We start from the raw sequence: 17524 nt of genomic DNA, 5'->3' as shown, positions 1-17524 counted from the left end.
CAAGCTTGTCCTGAGGCAGGCCTCCCTGGAGCTTAACCTCGGAGAGCAGTGCTGAAACAGAAATAGGAGGGACACATGGGGACGTGAGGTGACAGGTTTTTATGGCTCTCATCTGTAAAACCTGCTACCCACCAAAAGTTCCTCTCTGTCATTGTCAGCAGTGTATGGAGTATGTCTGTTCTTTCCCCCTTAGCGTATTACAAGAGAAAAAACAAACAAAAAAAAAAAAAACACAAAACTTTACCAGAATGTCTCCATGAGGACTACTGATCTGTGAAACCTCATTACACACCATGAGAAGCTCATTCTTTAAAAAAAATTTTTAAAAATGTTTTAAAAGTCGGCAAGGATCATCTGGTAAGATGCCTCAGTGAGTAAAGGTGAAGGCCCAGGACCTGGGTTCTATGCCTGGAGTCACCACAGTTCAGGGACAGAACCAACTTCTAAAAGTTGTTCTCTGACCTACCTACCTACCTACCTACCTACCTACACACACACACACACACACACACACACACACACACACAAAATACTTTTAAAATTGTCAGGTGTAGGGCTTACACCTTTAATCCCAGCACTTGGGAGTCAGAGGCAGGTAGATTTCTGCAAGTTTAAGGACAGCCTCATCTACATAATGAGTTCTATGCAATCCACAGCTACAGTCTCAAATACAAATAAATAAAACCACTCTCGTTTTGCTAACAGACTCCAAAGCCCTCCAACGGCTGGAACCAACACCTGTTCTTTCTATCAAAACAGCTTCTAGTATCACTGCAGGTGAGAGCACTTGGGCGTGGGCGTGAGTGTGCTTGTGTGTGGCCTGGAGGTAGCATAGCCTGGCTTTGGGAATCCTGGGTACCTCCTAACTTTTTCATCCACAATCCAAGAGCACATTGTGTGACCAAATGAGGGTCTCAGATGTACGATGAGCACACACAAAATGACCTTGCCACCCCTGGACTGGTGACCTTGTCATTTAGGCTGCTATTCTACACTCCCAACTCTTATTCTTTTGACTAGCATCACCTCTTTGCTGTAGAGGGGCTACCCTCGGATGCCACGGAACCACTGGTGTCTTTAACACAGGACTTTATTTTTACAGCCATGACATTTTCCATAAAAACAGCAAACACTGAGAGGAGAAATATCCAAGTCACAAGAGAGAAGTAAAGCTTAAGAACTTCCTGCCAGGAGATGAAGTAGAAGTCTGTCTCCTGACCCAACAGGTTCCCAGGAGAGACTTAGCCCTGGGACGCTAAGATGACCACCGAGAGCCCAGGCTGCTGTTTGCAGGAAGCTTCAGTCACAAGCTGGCTTCTCCCTGTGAAGATGGGCAGTCTTCTCTGGGAAGACCCAGGGTTGGTCCCCCAGCTCTCTCCCATTAGAGGCCAAAGAGCCAAAACTGCTGCCCTACCAAGCAGTTTTCAAAGATGGTGGCTGGAAGGCCACCATCCACGGTCCGGTCCAAGAAGGGTACAAGAACCACAAGGGTGTCATGATGGGAGTTCTTGGTTCTTCAGCACACTCTGTGAGTGGTTCTGGATTCTGGAGCCCTCTCTGTGAGTCTCCAGGTGAACATTCAAGAGGTTCCCATGCATGAAGTCACAGACAGGAACTTGCAGCGCGTTTCAAAGCAGACGGCTTGAGCAAGACAGTGGACTCCTCACCGTAGAATGAAACCCTCTCTCATTTGTCCAGATCTTGCTTCTTACTGAGCACTGTCCTTTTGTGGCAGGATATCAGCATTGTGGGCACTGATCACTTGTGAAACCTGGGAAATGACAGCAAGTCGTAAGACTCTTATTTTCGGGCTAGGGACACTGGCATTTCTTATAGCAGAAGCAAATAGCAGATGGAGGAGGAAGTAGGCGTGCCTGGGGCTGAGAGCTTTATGCTACAGTGTTTTTTAGGGCCCGTCTCTGTCATTAAAAAGATTAAAAAGCAAAAATCAAAGTAACAACAGTGAAAACCAAACTACAACAAAATAACACACAAATATAGCTCAAAACCACTCTAGCTTTGCGGCCAGTAGGACGGCTCAGTGGGTGAAGGTGCTTGCTTCCCAGTCTGATGATCTGAGTTCAATATCCAGTACCAGCTGTTCTGACCCGCCATAGGGCACATGTTCACACATGACAAAGAAATGTTTTTAAAAATGTCAAAAGCCCCTAGCTTTGAACGACGTTGCTTCTTGAAGCATTTTCTAAGTGCACACAGGGGGCCAGAGGTGCTGGTCCTTGGTGGGAGGACACTCTGTGACAAGAGAAGGTTGGGGATACCTGCCTAGAATTACAGCTTGGGTTTGCCAATAGCTGATCTGTGAGGCCCAGGGGCTGTTTTGAGCATACCTGGGCCATAACAGCAAAATTTTAAGGGGCTTTTAAAGGTTTGAAAGCCACAAACCAACTTCACAGGGTTAGGAGTTTAAGATGACCTCAAGTCCGGCCTTTGAGGTCCTGTCTCAAAACACACACACACACACACACACACACACACACACACACACACACACACAATCCTCAAGTAAATAAATCCACAAACATTTTTGTTCAAACCACTTTCTTTCTGGTGTTTTGAAACAGGGTCTCTTTACATATCCTTGAATCTCTGTGTAGACCAGGCTGGTGGCCTCAAAGCCCCAGAGATCTGCCTCCTCTGCCTCTGCCCTCCAAGTGCCAGGATTAAAGGTGTGTACCACCAAGCCTGGCAAAATTACTTTTTTTTTTCTTTTTGAGACAAACTGGCTGTGATCTCAGACTTCTGATCCTCTTGCCTCACCTCTCAAGTGCCTGCATTACAGATGTTTGCAACCCTGCCAACGGGCACATTTTATAAGTAAATGTAAAAATAGATCACTGATGCCGGGTGTTGGTGGCGCTTGCCTTTAATCCCAGCACTCGAGAGGCAGAGGCAGGCGGATCTCTGATCTCTGTGAGTTCGAGGCCATCCTGATCTACAGAGCAAGTCCTAGGGCAGCCACCAAGACATACAGAGAAACCCTGTCTCAAAAAAACAAAACAACAACAACAAAAAAGATCAATGATGTGAGCAGAGCTGCCCCAAGCAAGGAGGAGGACTCAGGATACACACACACACACACACACACACACACACACACACACACACACACACACACACACCCTGTGCATGCTCTCTGCCTCACTGGTCCACAGAACTCCTGGTTGCCAAATTTCAGAGTCCCATCTCCAGCTTCTTCAAAAATGGCATTATCAGGTCACTGTGGAGCAGTTGACAATGAGAGGACATGCTGGGACACATCATAGGGAGTGCCAGGGTTAGACTGACTTTCTACAACAGGCCACAAAGAGGGGCTTTTTGCACGGAACTATCTAGAGGTCTAGTCTTAGAAGCGCTCAAGCTGTGGTTCTTGTTTGTTAGATGAAGGTGGTTTCTAATTCCAGCCCACAAAGCAGAACTTGCTTACCATCTGAACTAGAGCTGCAAATGGCTCATAAAATATAGCAGGCGGTGCTGGAGAGATGGCTCAGTGGGTAGAGATGCTTGCTGCCAATTCAGATGTAGGCCTATGTCTCCCTTGAGCACAAGGTTCTATTGCCCTCTTCCATTTGGAGACATGGTCCTTTCTGTCTTCACACCTGCGTGCGTGCGTGCGTGCGTGCGTGCGTGTGTGTGTGTGTGTGTGTGTGCGTGCATGTGTGTGTGTGTGTGTGTGTGTTCTGAGGATCAAACTGATATGTATGGCCAGAAGATGTGAAACAGTCTCTATGCCTGGGGCTCAGGCAGCAGAGCACTTCCCTGTGTGCACCAAGCCTGAGTCTGATCTTCATCATGTATGTATGTACTTCATGAATGTAGTGCCAGCACTCAGGAGGTAGAGGAGGGAGGACCAGAAGCCAAAGATCAGCCTTGGCAAATAGCAAGTTTGAGACCAGCATGGGATACAGAAGACCCTGTCTCAGAACAACAACCAATCAAATCCAAGTACACTGTCTGAGCCAGAGGATGGGATCCTAGACCTGAAGTCAGGAAGTAACCACAGCCTCTGTCTGGTACAAGCCTCGGCTCTTGTTAAGGGATGATAGGTAAAAATACATGATCGTATTTTCATCTTTTTAAAAATTTCTGTAGCTGGTAAATTATTTCTGAAGTAAGGTTTGTAGCCCAGGCTAGCCTGGTACTATATAGAAAGGAATGACTTTCAGCTTCTTCTTCTTCTTCTTCTTTTTTTGTTTGTTTGTTTTGTTTTTTGTTTTTCAAGGCAAGATTTCTCTGTGTAACAGCTCTAGCTGTCCTGGAATTCTGCTCTGTAGACCAGGCTGGCCTCAAACTTACAGAGATCCTCCTGCCTCTGCCTCCCCAGTGCCAGAGGGGGGGGGATTAAAGGGTTGTGTTACCATAGCCTGATGACTTTGAATCCACCTCTTAGTGGATTTCTAATCCACTTCATTTTATATTTTGTTTCTGGTTTCTTTTGACAGTTTCTCTACATAGTCCTGGCTGTCCTGGAACCCACTATTTAGACCAGGATGGCCTCAAACTCATGGAAATCAGTCTGCCTCTGCCTCTCCACGTGCTGGGATTAAAGGCATGGACCACCATCCCTGGTGACTTTGAATTTCTAATCCTCCTCCTAGTGCTGGGATTATGGGAGGAAACCACTGTACTTGGTTTACTTGGTGCTGGGGACTGAACCTGAGGCTTTGGCATTCTAGACAAGCGCTCTTCCAAGTCATCCACACCCTCAGGCCCCATATGTGACTTTTTTGGAGAACAGCACTTACTGTTTCATGAAGCGAATTCGGGCTTTCCTGCGAAGGCCTGGAAGAGCAGAGCAGAGAAAGGCAAGTTAGCGCTGGTTGGTTGATCACTAGCATCAAGCCTCAGAGCCCAAGAGGAACGCCCACGACTTCATCTGGGGTGCTAGGGTGAGCCCCGAATTCTTCCCATTTCACACTTGTTGTTTGCTTATACAGGTTTAAAGTAGTTGAGATTAGTCATTCATTCATCCACTCCACATTTTAACAGCCTTCACGCATGCTACTCGATCCTAACACTACTATATCCGTCTCACGTGTGGAAACTGTGGCACAGAGCATGCAGATTGTCAAATAACTTGCCCAAAAGTCATGTAGCTCGTGGCAGAGTTTTAATGAAGTTCATCTACTCCAGTTTGTACCTTAAATAAGCTTTCCTGGGAACGAAACTTGGGGTAAAGGGGCAATGGCTGCACAGTGGTGGGACTCAAGGCCTTAGGTTCAAATCTCAATGGTGCAAAACAAATGTCATTGCCTTAACAGCAGGCCAGGCCCCAGAGCCCAGAGGGCATCCAAGGCGTCACAGGCATGCACTCCTACTGGGATGCCGCAGGGAAAGAGAAGGGGGCTGTGTTTATGTCCACAGAATGTTTTTGTTTTTGAAACAGGATCTTAGGTGGCGCAGGTGGGCCTCAAACCTCAGATTCACCATGTAGCCATGGCTGGCCTTGAACTCCTGAGGTTTCTTCCTTTACCTCCCGGGCACTGTGGTAGAGATTATCCAGCATGCCCTGGGTTCAAGTCCCTGCGTTCCCTCAAAGACAGAAAGAGTCACTTGCAGAGCCACAAGGTTTGTTGGGCGAATTTACCGTCTGCTTTGCTGCCCTAGGGAAGAAAGTATGCCTAGGTAGACTTAACGTCCTGTATGCATCAACTCACAGTGAAGGTGGACCGCCACACTCAGGGACACCAGCAGAACCAGGAGGGAGGCCACCAGCAGGCTGAGGGTAATGAGGCCACACGTCAGGCCTGAAAAAGACACACATGACACATGACATGGATTCAGACACAGGCAGGGAGCAGTCCCTCCTCCCGGAGTGTGTCACTGGTTGGCTTGCTACTCTTTGTTTTTGACACAGGGTCTCACTATTCGGCCCTCATTTTGTAACCCTGGCTGGACTGGAACTCACAGAGATCTGTCTGACTCCCCTTCCAGGAGGCAGCCCCACTGGTTGCATTTTTATCATACTTCCTTCTGGTTGATTTTAAAATTCGCTTTAAATATCACTGAGGTAATTTTATATACAAATGCCATGTTACATCTCTATTTTTAAAATGTTAATAAAACTTGGGCACTGTTTATGTGCAGAGGAAGTAGACACATCTCATGCCTACTAATAACATTTTGCTATTCCTTTTTTAAAAAATCCTTTATTTGAATTTCACAAAAAAAATAGACACCTATATTTTCACTGTACTTTTCTCAATGTTAGAATGGTCACAGATCAACACTGATAATTTCAAAATCTTCCCCTTTACATCTAAACACACAGTTTTCACGGGCACGTGCAATTTTCATTGTTCATATACATGTATGTGAGTGTGCATGTGGGGCGTGTAGGCACATGTGAGTGGTGTGGAGACCAGCGGAGGCTGACAGGTGTCCTGTCCTGTCATTTTCTACCTCTTTCCCTTGAGATGGTCTCTCCCTAAGCCTGGCACCAGACTGGGGGCCGGCAAGCCCCGGAGGTTCTCCGGTCTCTACCTCCCCCAGTGCTGGGGATCCAGGTGTCTGTCACCAGGCCCAGCTTTTTATGTGAGTGCTCATGATTTAAACTCAGGGCCTGTGTTTTCACAGAAAGCATTCTACCCTAAAAAGTCATCTCCCTAGCCGCTGTCTTTGTGTTTTAATTTTAAAGATAAGGTTTCCCAAGCCGGGCGATGGTGGCGCACGCCTTTAATCCCAGCACTCCTGAGGCAGAGGCAGGAGGATCTCTGTGAGTTCAAAGCCAGTCTGGTCTACAGAGTTAGTTCCAGGACAGCCTCCAAAGCCACAGAGAAACTCTGTCTCGAAACCCGCCCCCTCCCCAAAACAAAAAGATAAGGTTTCCTGTATCCCTGACAGGTCTCTAATTCACGGTGACCAAGGATGATCTTGAACTTCTGATTCTCCTGTCTCCATCTCTCGAGTGCTGGGATCACACTTGTGGGCCACTGCGACCACGTATGCCGGGCTAGGGATTGAACCCAGGGCTTTGCGCATGTTGGGCAACTCTATCAACTGAGCTACGCCCTTGGCCCCTTAGTTTTCTCCTTTTTAGCACAGTGGGTTGTACTGTGCTCGTTTTCTTCTTTCCGCGAATGCCTTCCTCCCCATCCTTCAATCATGCCAGCACACTGCGTTCCTCGGTGGAGTCACAGGTGGCCCTGCGGATGCACCGTCCTTTATTTAGCCACCAGCGGGAATCTTAGCTGTTTCCTGTGTTTTGCTTTTATAAACAGCCCCAGAGAACATTCTGGCACCTTTCTGTATGCAGGTGCCTTCCTGAGGCAGACGTGATAATGGGAGCTACTAGACCACAGACTTTGCCCATTTTGGTTGTAGTAAACTGCCAGGTGTCTTCGTTTTCTCTCTCACCCAACGGGACACCTAACCGGCTCAGTTAATGCGAGTGCATCTGCGCGGAAGAGAGAGGAGCCTCATTGGCCGTACTTCAGTCCCCAGACTGTGTGGGCTTCAGACTATTTGCTTGCACTACCTACTTGACTGATTGTTCTTCTGTGACCCGGGTATCTATTCACTAGTCTAGCTTATTTATTTATTTATTTATTTATTTATTTATTTATTTATGTCTTCGTTTGAAGGCTGTCCTGTAGACCAGGCTGGTCTCGAACTCACAGAGATCTACCTGTCTCTGCTTCCTGAGTGCTGGGATTAAAAGCATGCGCCACCACCGCCCAGCCACTTGTCTAGTTTTTGAATGCTGTTTAAGCTGCAGGGCTTCTGTTTTTAATGTTCTAGATCTTTCTTCAATACTCTGGCCTCAGATCAGCCCCATAGTGGATCGCCCTAAAGGGCTGAAGTGCAGAGCCAAACCCATGCATGAAAGGATAGAGTGCAGGCTTGGGCTCTTGGTTGAGAAGTCTAGAAAGCCCTCTGCATGTGAGGGAGGAAAAGAACTCAGCTAGATGCGCCAGGGACAGTGCTAACTGAAAGCCTCTGAGGACGGAAGACACGGAGTTGTTTTATTGTTCCCTCTCACTTCGTAGTTCTGAGAAACTGGGGCCTGGGCTGGGGATCTAGCTCGGGGGCAGAGTGCTCACAGAGATGCTTGCACAGCTTGGCAAATCGACTACGGCTCACCCAGTTGGTGAGGGTCAGGTGAGGGAAGCTGACAGCATCCAAGTTATCCGTCCCGGCTTTCAAGACTAGTTGCAGAGCAGCAGAGGAGGAGGGGCAGGGCACTGTAGAGGGACCGCACTGGAAGGGAAGCCAGAGATACTGTCATGGTTGAAGAAGCATGGTTGTTTATTCCAACTGATTTCTGCCTCTCTCTGTATAAAAGGTCTCTCTATCTCCTTTCTGACTTCCTCTCTCCTTCCTTCCCTTCCTCTCACTCTTCTTTTTTGCCCCCTTTCTCCCTCCCCTCTTCCCATTTGTGTATGTGTGTGTATGTATATGTATGTATGTATATATATGCATATGTATATATATGCATATGTGTATGTGTGGGGTTTTTAAAAATTTATCTATAGACGGTGTCTCATTCTGTAGATCAGCCTGGCCTAGAACTTACTATGTCGTCCAGGCTAGCCTCAGATTACACTGATCCTGTTGCCTCAGACTCTTGAATGCTGAGATCATATGCAAGAACCACCATGCCTAGCTTATTTATTTTTGAGACAGTCTCACACTGTGTTGCTTAGACTACTCTCAAACTTATGAGTTCAAGTGATCCCCCTGCCTCAGCCTTCTGAAAAACTGACCAACAGGGGCTGCATTTTGTGAGGTTTGTATTTTTGTTGCCTGCCTCTCCGTCCTTTTAACTAAGCTTTCAGGGCACAATATGTTATATAATGAAGTCACTCTGTCTTCCTCTTCATATTTATAACAGAAAGGCTTTCTGTTTGCGTTTTCTTTTTTGATTAGTGTTTTGATTTCCTTGAGGCAGGGTCTCATATAGCTCAGACTTGCACTGTAGCTGAGGATGACCAAGAACTCCTGATTGTTGGCCTCACCCTCCCAGGTACTGGGATTACAGGCATAAGGCACCAAACCTCCGTGGTGACCTCAGGAGGCAACCCTCTCCCTGTCTCCATGACCCTTCAGGGAACACCTCCTCTGGGGCTTTTGTATGCTGCAGTGAGGCAGCACAAGCTACCCCAGCGGTGCGCTGGCGGTGTGGTTTGTTCTCCGGGTAGTGGCAGCTGGAACTCTCTGTTTGTCACCACTAACTTTTGGGGGTGGAAGTCAGTATTTTTCCAGAACACGTTTGAGGGTATGGCTTCAACAGTACGTATGTGCCTGCTCCGGCTGAGATGCCTGGCTTTCCCTCGTTAGCTTGTCAGAGTCTGGCAAAGAGTGAAGTGCTGGGCCTTTGCCTGGAAGCCTTTGTTTGTTGACAGCTTGATTGTGATATGATTTGCAAGCCAGAAACTCTACCTGTTGTATATGTCTATAATCCCACAACCTGTCAGTCTAAGGCTGGGGCAGAAGGATTGGGAATCTGAGGTCAGCCTGGGTTAAAGTTAGTTCCAGGCAGCCTGAATCTACATGGAAAGTTAAATGTATACTCAGTGATTTTTAGAATCTTCTTGAAGTGTAAAGCCATCACATTGTCTGCTTTGGGGGCATTTTGGTAGTTCTAGAAAAACAACAAAACACAGCCTCTGTGCTGATTAAGACTTTTTCAATGTTCCCTATGCCTGACCTTGAACTCATAGAGATCAACCTGTCTCTGCTCCTGAGTTCTGGGATTAGAGGCATGAGCCACCCCACCTGGCTAAAATGTGTGAGATTTATTTGTTTGTTTGTTTATTTGTTTGTAACTGACCTTTCACTGTGCATTTTCAAGATCCATCCAAACTTAAGCAAGTGTCAGTATATTATTTGGGGGTAGGGCATTGAGGCAGGGTCTTACACAGCCCAAGCTAGATTCAGTTGTGACATGTAGTTGAGTATAGCTTTGAACTCCTGATCGTTTTGCGTCTACCTTCTGAGTGCTGGGATTACACATATATGCCACCACATCTGGGCTCTTTCTTTTTTAATCAGGGATTCTCTACGTAGCTCAGGCTAACCTTGAACTTGTGATCTTGCCTCAGCCTCCTGAATGTTAGGATTATAAGCATGGACTGCCATACCCAGCCAGTACTTAACTTTTTAAAAAAACTGCATTCATTTATTGATTGAGTATATGGTGTGGGCATTTGAGTGCCATGGTACACATAAGTTAAAGGACAGCTTGCAGGAATCAGTTTTCTCTTTGTACCATGTGTGTACTGAAGACAGCAGGCTTGGCAGCAGGTGCGGCTACTTTCTGAGCCGTCTTGTGAGCCCAGGACGTCATTCTCTGGGTCCTCGTATTGCCTGCACCCTGCCTTGTTAGCCTATGCACTAGTTGGGGAACATCGGGTTGTGTCCACTTCTCTGGCTATGATGAGTTGCGCTGCTGCGAGCACAGGGTCTGGGTGGCTGTATTTTCCTGAACGTCTCATTCTGTGATGAGTTCTGAGTGTGGCCTCACGGACTGTGACTTGTGGTACTCAGTGTCCCTTTTGTTGACACCTCCTTGGAGCTAGAGAAATAGGCTACGGAACAAAGGCTCAGCAAGTGTTTGTACCAGGGAGGAAGGAAGGGGAGAAGGAAAGCAAGAGAAAGAGGGAGAAGGAAAGGAAAGTGGGAGCTGCCTTTTTTTTCTGTGAGTGCAGCCATGGCAAACTTACCCTTCTGGGCCTTTGGGTTGGGGACTGGGCACTGTTTCTTCTTGAGGATAGTCTTCTTGGTGGTCTGGGCAGGTGTAGGAAGGACGTCAACTACAGAAAGAAGTAATAACCCACATGTCAGCCAGGTAAGCAGCAAGACTCACCGGCAGACTGTGTGCCTTGCTTCCAGGCACTGACGGCTGCCACAGGACTTCAGGTCACAGAGCACAAGGATTCAGATCTGATGCTCAGTTCTCAGATAAATGTTGCGCCTGTGGGTGGGGATAGCTTGGTGTCCCGGAGAGAGGCTATGAAACCACCAGACATGAGCAGAGCCTTGTGCCATAATTAACAACTGTGAAGCCTGGACTATTGTCTGTTCCTCAACTTCCCATCTGCTGTAAAGAAGATGACTTTCTGCCAGGTGGTGGTGGAGCACACCTTTAAATCCCAGTACTTGAGAGGCAGAAGCAGGCAGATCTCTGTGAGATCCAGGTCAGCCTGGTCTACAGAATGAGTTCCAGGGCAGCCAGGTCTACACAGAGAAACCCTGACTTGAAAAATAACAATAACAACCAACAACAACAACAACAAAAAACCTGAAAAGCTAACAAACGAAAAGGACAATGACATCTTGTGAGAATCAAGAGAGAGGCATACCTAGCAAAGAACACAGTAGGCATGACCTTGGGTTGAGGTTGTTGGTCCAGCCTGGCATGGTGGCATACACCTTTAATACCAACACTTGGGAGATGGAGGCAGGTGGATCTCTGTGAGTCCAAGGAGGCTCACCCAGTCTACATGAGTATTAGGACAGCCAGGGCTATGTAGAAAGACCCCGTTGCAACAAAACAAAACACAGAAGACTCCTTGGTCCTTTGGCATGACCAATCTCTCAGCCCCCTAGCCAGTCCCTAAGTCGATAGTTGTCCCTCCCCTACATGAACACGGCCAGCTGGGAGAGGTGGATAAGTGACAGACTGGGACTCCAGACCCTTCTCCTTCCCTGGATGGCCCTGCCTCTCCTCGGTTTTGATTCGGTGTCTCACACTGAGGGGTTGGGAGAGGGGTAGGAGAGGACAGTGGGACTGATGCTCTGAGCGGGGAGACCACGAGGTTCTGAGGTGTGGACTTCCGGACCGTCTACCCTTAGCCTTTGCTGACCAAGGAAACGGATCTCCTGCATTCTACTTTCAGCGAAGTAGTAGGAGAGGAGCTAGAAAAACCAAAAGACCATTTCCCGTACCATCTCTGACCAAACATTAACCACATTAGGTCATCACAGGCTTTTGACCATTGGTGCTAAGGAGCTGTTGTGAAGTGACAGCTAATAGCAGTGACAAGATCCAAGAGTCTGGACCTGCTGGGTGTTGAGTCCTTTAGAGCTCATGACTCCTAAACTGAGTCCATTTGCCTCAAAAACGTAGGAGTCTCTCAGCTGCTCAGTGGCGAGCATGGGGGGGAGCTGTAGCCTCCGGGGCCTTGGCTGGCACAGTAGCAGCCTAAGTCTGACGGGAGGGGATGGGGACAAGAGGAGGTTGCTCTGTTTAATTTCATTTCGCTCTGAGTCAGGTCCCCGCAATTCCTCCTGAATTCGATTTCTCCTTCTCTGTCTTTTTTTTTTTTAAGAGGGACAGGTCCTTGGAACCCACAGTGTGCTTGAGTGCCTAAATAAGGCCTGTATTCCCCCCAACACTCTCTATATTAGCCAAGCTTCTCCTCCAAGGCACTGGAATCCTCCAGTCCAGCAGGTAGGCTCAGACTTTGGGTGTCCTTGTCACTGGGAAGACAGATTGTGGACCCTGGTCTGCTGGGCAGCACACAGGGCTTGGAAACATGGAAGCCAGGACAGGCAGAGATGGAAACCACCTGCTCTTATTTCACATCTGCCCTTCTCAGACCCTGAAGCCCTGGGAAGGCATGGAGCTCACAGAAACAAAGGTAAGAAAGCAAACACAACAGACCTTAACCCACACCACCCTGTCAGATCAGACACTAGACAGGCCATGGAGACCTCGATCTGTTTTTGCTGTCCTTGCTGTTTTCCATTATAACTCTGGCCTCATCCCCAACTGTCTCTGTACCCCTTAGGCCGAGTGACCTAACTTCTGGGGGTGGCTGGGGTGCCTTTGTGACTTTCAGTCCCCAGGTGAGTGGGAAGCAAGACAGTGAAAAGCCCAGTCCTGGGTTGAGCTGGAGAAAGAACTACAGCCAAATGTTGACCCGAGAGAATCTACAATGATCGCTTTCCACCCCAAGTCTAGTGTGACTAGTCTGAACAGAGATATGCTGTACACATAAAATACATACCAAATGCCATGTATGAAAAAATAGGTTACCTGTTGAAATGCTAATACTTTTTGGATAAATTGGGTTCGAAAAAATGCACTGTGAAATTCATTTCACTTATTTCTTCTTACTTAGATGATTCTGGAAGGCAGCTATGCTCACCACTATACCACCAATGCAGGCACTTAGATGATTCTTAGAAAATAGAAAACCGGGCCGGGCGTTGGTGGCGCACGCCTTTAATCCCAGCACTTGGGAGGCAGAGGCAGGCGGATCTCTGTGAGTTCGAGACCAGCCTGGACTACCAAGCGAGTCCCAGGACAGCCTCCAAAGCCACAAAGAAACCCTGCCTCAAAAAACCAAAAAAAAAAAAAGAAAAAAGAAAAAAGAAAAAAGAAAAAAAAGAAAATGGAAAACCGTGTCTATGGTTTGCAAGGTACTTCTACACGACCATTTAATTAATGAAACTGCAGCTTCCAAGAACTAGAGGTGGGCCAACAGCTGCTTTGTACAGATAGGGAAACCGAGGCTGTGGGAGGGGACAGGTATGTGATGTATTAGTAGCCTGGCTAGGCCTGGGGTCCAGTTATTTTATCCCCTGGGCCCCTGAGTGTGGGTTTGAGCCATAGAACCCCACAAAGGATGCTAAGGACAACTGCTTCTCTGCTGCCTCAGAAATGCGCTCTCTGTGTGTACCCAGGCAGTGAGAGTTTGTATGTGCACTCAGGGTTCCTGAAATTGCTGTCCAGGCAAGGACACTGTGTGTCTGCATCAGAATCACAAGCGCCCATGGTTAACCGACCTATTCCCACTTCATCTGCTTCCCATCCAAAGTAGGAGTGGAGTCTACCATCTGCTGGCAGCCTTAAGGGACACAGCTACGTGCAACCCTCAAAGGTGCTCGACCTGGGCAACTCTCAATATGCATTTTCTTTCGATTAGTCTTTAGGTGGTGTGATTATCAAGGCTGCAGAGTGAGGCTCACTGAGAGCAGGCAGCCGCAGTGCCTGGTGTGTGTGTGTGTGTGTGTGTGTGTGTGTGTGTGTGTGTGTGTCTGTGTGTGTGCGTGTATGCTCCATATCTTTAAAGCCATTCTTACCCACTCTCAGCTCCGTCCCTGTCCCAAAGATCAGCTGAGGGCTCCCGATCATCATGCAGAAGTAGGTGCCGCTGTCTTCCAGCTTCACGCTCGTCAGATTGAGAACGTACCGGGTTATATCTGAAAACATGATTATATTCTCCTTCTTCACCCCTTCACCGTATGTAGCAGCTGCTTTGGAAGGGTTCCAGGAGGCCAGGAACTCAAAGTGCTTGTCCATGGTGGGTCCCCGGCGCTGTCTCAGCCAGCTGATGACTGTGGTCTTAGGGAGAGTTTTTGCTTCGCAGGACACTTTTGCTATTTGATTGGTTAGAACTGTCAAGGACCTAGGGGTCTGAAGGAGGGCAGAGCTGCTCCAGAGAGCTACAAAAACAAACAACAAATGAAAAAAAAAACAGAAGAAATAAACCAGGCTGCTGATAAGCACATGTAACCTTAGCACTCTGGAGGTTGCAGCAGGAAGATCAGAACTTCAAGTTTGGTTACATAGTGAGTTCAAGGCTAGCCTGGGCTACATGAGAACTTGTCTTTAAAAAAAATAAAAGAGTAGGGGGGAAGGCCTGTAAGCTAGCTCAGCAGTACAGAGTTCAAACCCTAGTGTAGAAGCCATTAGCAAATGTGTCTGTGCACAGTGGTGGGGCCTCAGAATCACAATGAGCTTGTATGGGAGGCAAACTGATGGAAAAGCCAGGGTGTTATCAGCAGTCGGTGTCTTTGAACTCACAAACATTGACTGCAGGTCGGTGTCCACTGTGCTTGCCTTTACCAAAGCACTGGATGACGACCTACGTCCACCTGTGGTCCTTGGCGTAAGCCATCTTAGCCAAGTATCAAACTAGCTCCAGGATGTTTATCCCCCTCCCCTAGATGAGAAAACACAGGCACGAAGCTAACTTGCTCGGCATCTCACTGAATTCAAACCCAAAGAACCAATGTCAAAAGCCAAAGCTGGTTGCTGGCCTCTCCTGGCTGTGCCTCTGAGTAGAGAGGCCTTTCGTGGCTCTAAGCCGCTGGAAGAGACCTGGGGCAAGCTGGGAGAGGAATCTGGAGTCACGGGCCCAGTGCAAGGCTGGTTTGGACAGTGTGAGATTTCCAGACCCAGTTAAAGGAGCTGACCCTGGTGGGTCGTTACTTCTCAACCCTGCACGGGACCTGACATTAACTTCTCACCCCTCAGGGCAGGGCAGCCATTACAGAGACAAGGCTGAGAGTTAATTTGTCTTAGATGAGAAGACTGGGCGGTTGGAGGGAGTTACAGACTTGATGGTGCACATAGCCTTTGTCCTGTGGCAGCTGTGGGACCTCAGAAGTCACCAAGTATGTGGTCTCCTGTGAAAGGAGAGCTTGGCTTGCCGCGTTGTCCTGCTTGCTACTGAGGGTTAGAAAGAAAGGCAGGCAGGCATAGTTGTGCACACTTAGAATCCTAGCACTTGAGAAGTTGAGGCAGGATTGCTGAGCTACACAGTGAGTTTCAGGGAGAAGTGAGATCGATGAGGCACCCACGCAGGTAATCGGATGGAGTGGAGGTGCCCGTGTGAAGCCCGCAGGTAAACTCTGCTGGCAGGTCTACGCTCTCAGGGATGTTCTGGGCACCAAGTCTCAAGGAGGCTCACACTAAGTTTCTTTCACATCCAAGACAATGTGGGTTCATTCCCACGAACTCAGTTTGATCCAGAAAGCCTTTTTCTTTGGCTTGGAGCAGAGGGCCATGGCCAAGATATAAATAACACAGAGGACAGGCCTGGCTGAGCAGAGGACGGAGGGTGTGTGATCCCGGGAGAACCAACTGCCTGAGTTGATGGTGATCACTGCCTATAATGTGGCTCAGGCCTTGCGGGCCCATCACGGCCTTCCTGAGGACTGATGAGATGAGGTAAATCCAGAGTCCACCCTCAGAGCACTCTGAGCTTCCCCTTGCATGGAGAGAATGAATATCCTCTCACCTCAGGCCGCTACACCTCCCTGGCCGTGAGTACCAGGCTACCATTTCTGTGCCATCGCAGCCATTTTTATTGTTTTGGGTCATTGTCCTCTTTGGGGAAGCAAATGTGAAATGATGATGCTGGTCTATATTGCAATACATCAGGCACAGTGTGTGTGTGTGTGTGTGTGTGTGTGTGTGTGTGTTGTCTGATTCAGTCCTCACTAATCCTACAGGTGACAGACTCCTTTTACACGAGAGCAAACATAGCTCAAGAGAAAGGTATGCTCAGGATCACACAGCCTGTGCGCAGTAGACTCACACTCAAACCCAGGCCATAGGACTTGGGCGAATGAGCTCAGAGCCACCGAATTGAGGAAACCTACACAATGGTCTCCTTTGATCTGTTTGGTTGCCCAGGATTCCATTTTCAGAGGGACCTAGAATTTCTAGAATGATCAGCAGTAGCTTCAGTGGCTCAGAATAGCCTTACCTTGTTTCCATTTGTGATGTAGTGGAGTTGACCTAATCAGATGTAGGGGCCGGCATGCCCTGTCTCTCTCAACTGTGTAATCAGTTTTGAGCTTTAGGTGGTACCACACCAGAGGAGATTTGAGGGGTCTCCCTCTAAAAAGCACTCTCACTGGGTCTGATCGCAGTGATGGACTTTAGGTCACATGTCTGTGCTAGCTAGCCCCAGTAACCCATCTGCAGTGCCCAGAGCCGCTTCTTGGGGGAGCCATGCTGCATAGGACCCTGACTCCAGAGGACACTGGACAGTGATGGGGGGTCATAGTCGTCCTTGAGTCAGCTACAGCAGTGTTTGTCTAATTTACTAGACACACTTGCCCGGAAGTAATAAGAGTGTGTCTACAGACCCTGGCCTACACCAGACTGGGCCTCTGGGAACTGCATGGGGCACAACCCTGTGCGCCCTGAATAACTACGTTTCCCCTTCAGTTTTACATTTCTCTCTCCTCTTTTGTTTCTTCCTCTTTCCCTCTCTTCCCTTCTAGTTCAGGCTGTGGGACAGGCGGCTTCTGCCCTAGGTGCTGGGAAATGAGCTCCTGGGAGGAGTCCTCTTCCCATGACCAAGGCCTGTGCCTACCAAGCCTGCCCTGTTCCCACAGCCCGGCTCCTGTCTGTGCCTCCTGCTGCGGAGACCGCCAGGTCTGAGTTCCCCGCCCTAGCGCAGACCAGTACTAGTCCACTCTGTCTTACCTGCCAGCTTCACACTGAAGACCAGCCAGAGCCGTGGCTGCATCTTGGCGGTCGGTTGTGGGGACACCTGCTCCCTCGGGCCCCCGCCAGCCGAAGGGTGGGTTAGGAGCCAGGGCAGGCGGATGGGGCACCCTGAATGTAAGGGAGGTGGGGTGCTGATGAAGTCAAAGGGCGGGGCCACCAGGGAGGGGCAGAGTCATGGTGAGTGTGTGTGTGTGTGTGTGTGTGTGTGTGTGTGTGTGTGTGTCCTATGGCCTTTGTCTTCATTCTCGACAGCATCAAAGGCTTTGACTTTTCAAAGAGGCCACCAGGACTCTGTTTTCTGGTCGGGGA

At 48.5% G+C, this 17524-nt stretch overlaps 1 protein-coding gene across 2 annotated transcripts; it reads right to left on the bottom strand.

The window, feature by feature from the left end:
- Positions 1-1072: 1072 nt before the first annotated feature.
- On the bottom strand, positions 1073-17333 carry Cd8b (CD8b molecule). Of its 2 annotated transcripts, none has more exons than XM_040737612.1 (6): positions 17192-17333; positions 14050-14412; positions 10683-10772; positions 5676-5765; positions 4764-4800; positions 1073-1771 (listed from the first exon to the last, which is right to left on the bottom strand). In XM_040737612.1, the coding sequence occupies exons 1-6, from the start codon at positions 17232-17234 to the stop codon at positions 1759-1761; spliced, it is 636 nt and encodes a 211-aa protein (XP_040593546.1). In that variant the 5' UTR covers positions 17235-17333; the 3' UTR covers positions 1073-1758. The 2 variants fall into 2 exon arrangements, 1 of the variants encoding a protein (XP_040593546.1); XR_005873784.1 differs by lacking the exon at positions 1073-1771 and adding an exon at positions 8101-8217 and having other exon boundaries at positions 4769-4800.
- Positions 17334-17524: the final 191 nt, after the last annotated feature.

The sequence above is a fragment of the Mesocricetus auratus genome, unplaced genomic scaffold, assembly GCF_017639785.1.
Source record: "Mesocricetus auratus isolate SY011 unplaced genomic scaffold, BCM_Maur_2.0 Super-Scaffold_100676, whole genome shotgun sequence".
In the NCBI taxonomy this organism is placed as follows: domain Eukaryota; kingdom Metazoa; phylum Chordata; class Mammalia; order Rodentia; family Cricetidae; genus Mesocricetus; species Mesocricetus auratus.
This window is presented reverse-complemented; position numbering and strand designations above follow the sequence as displayed.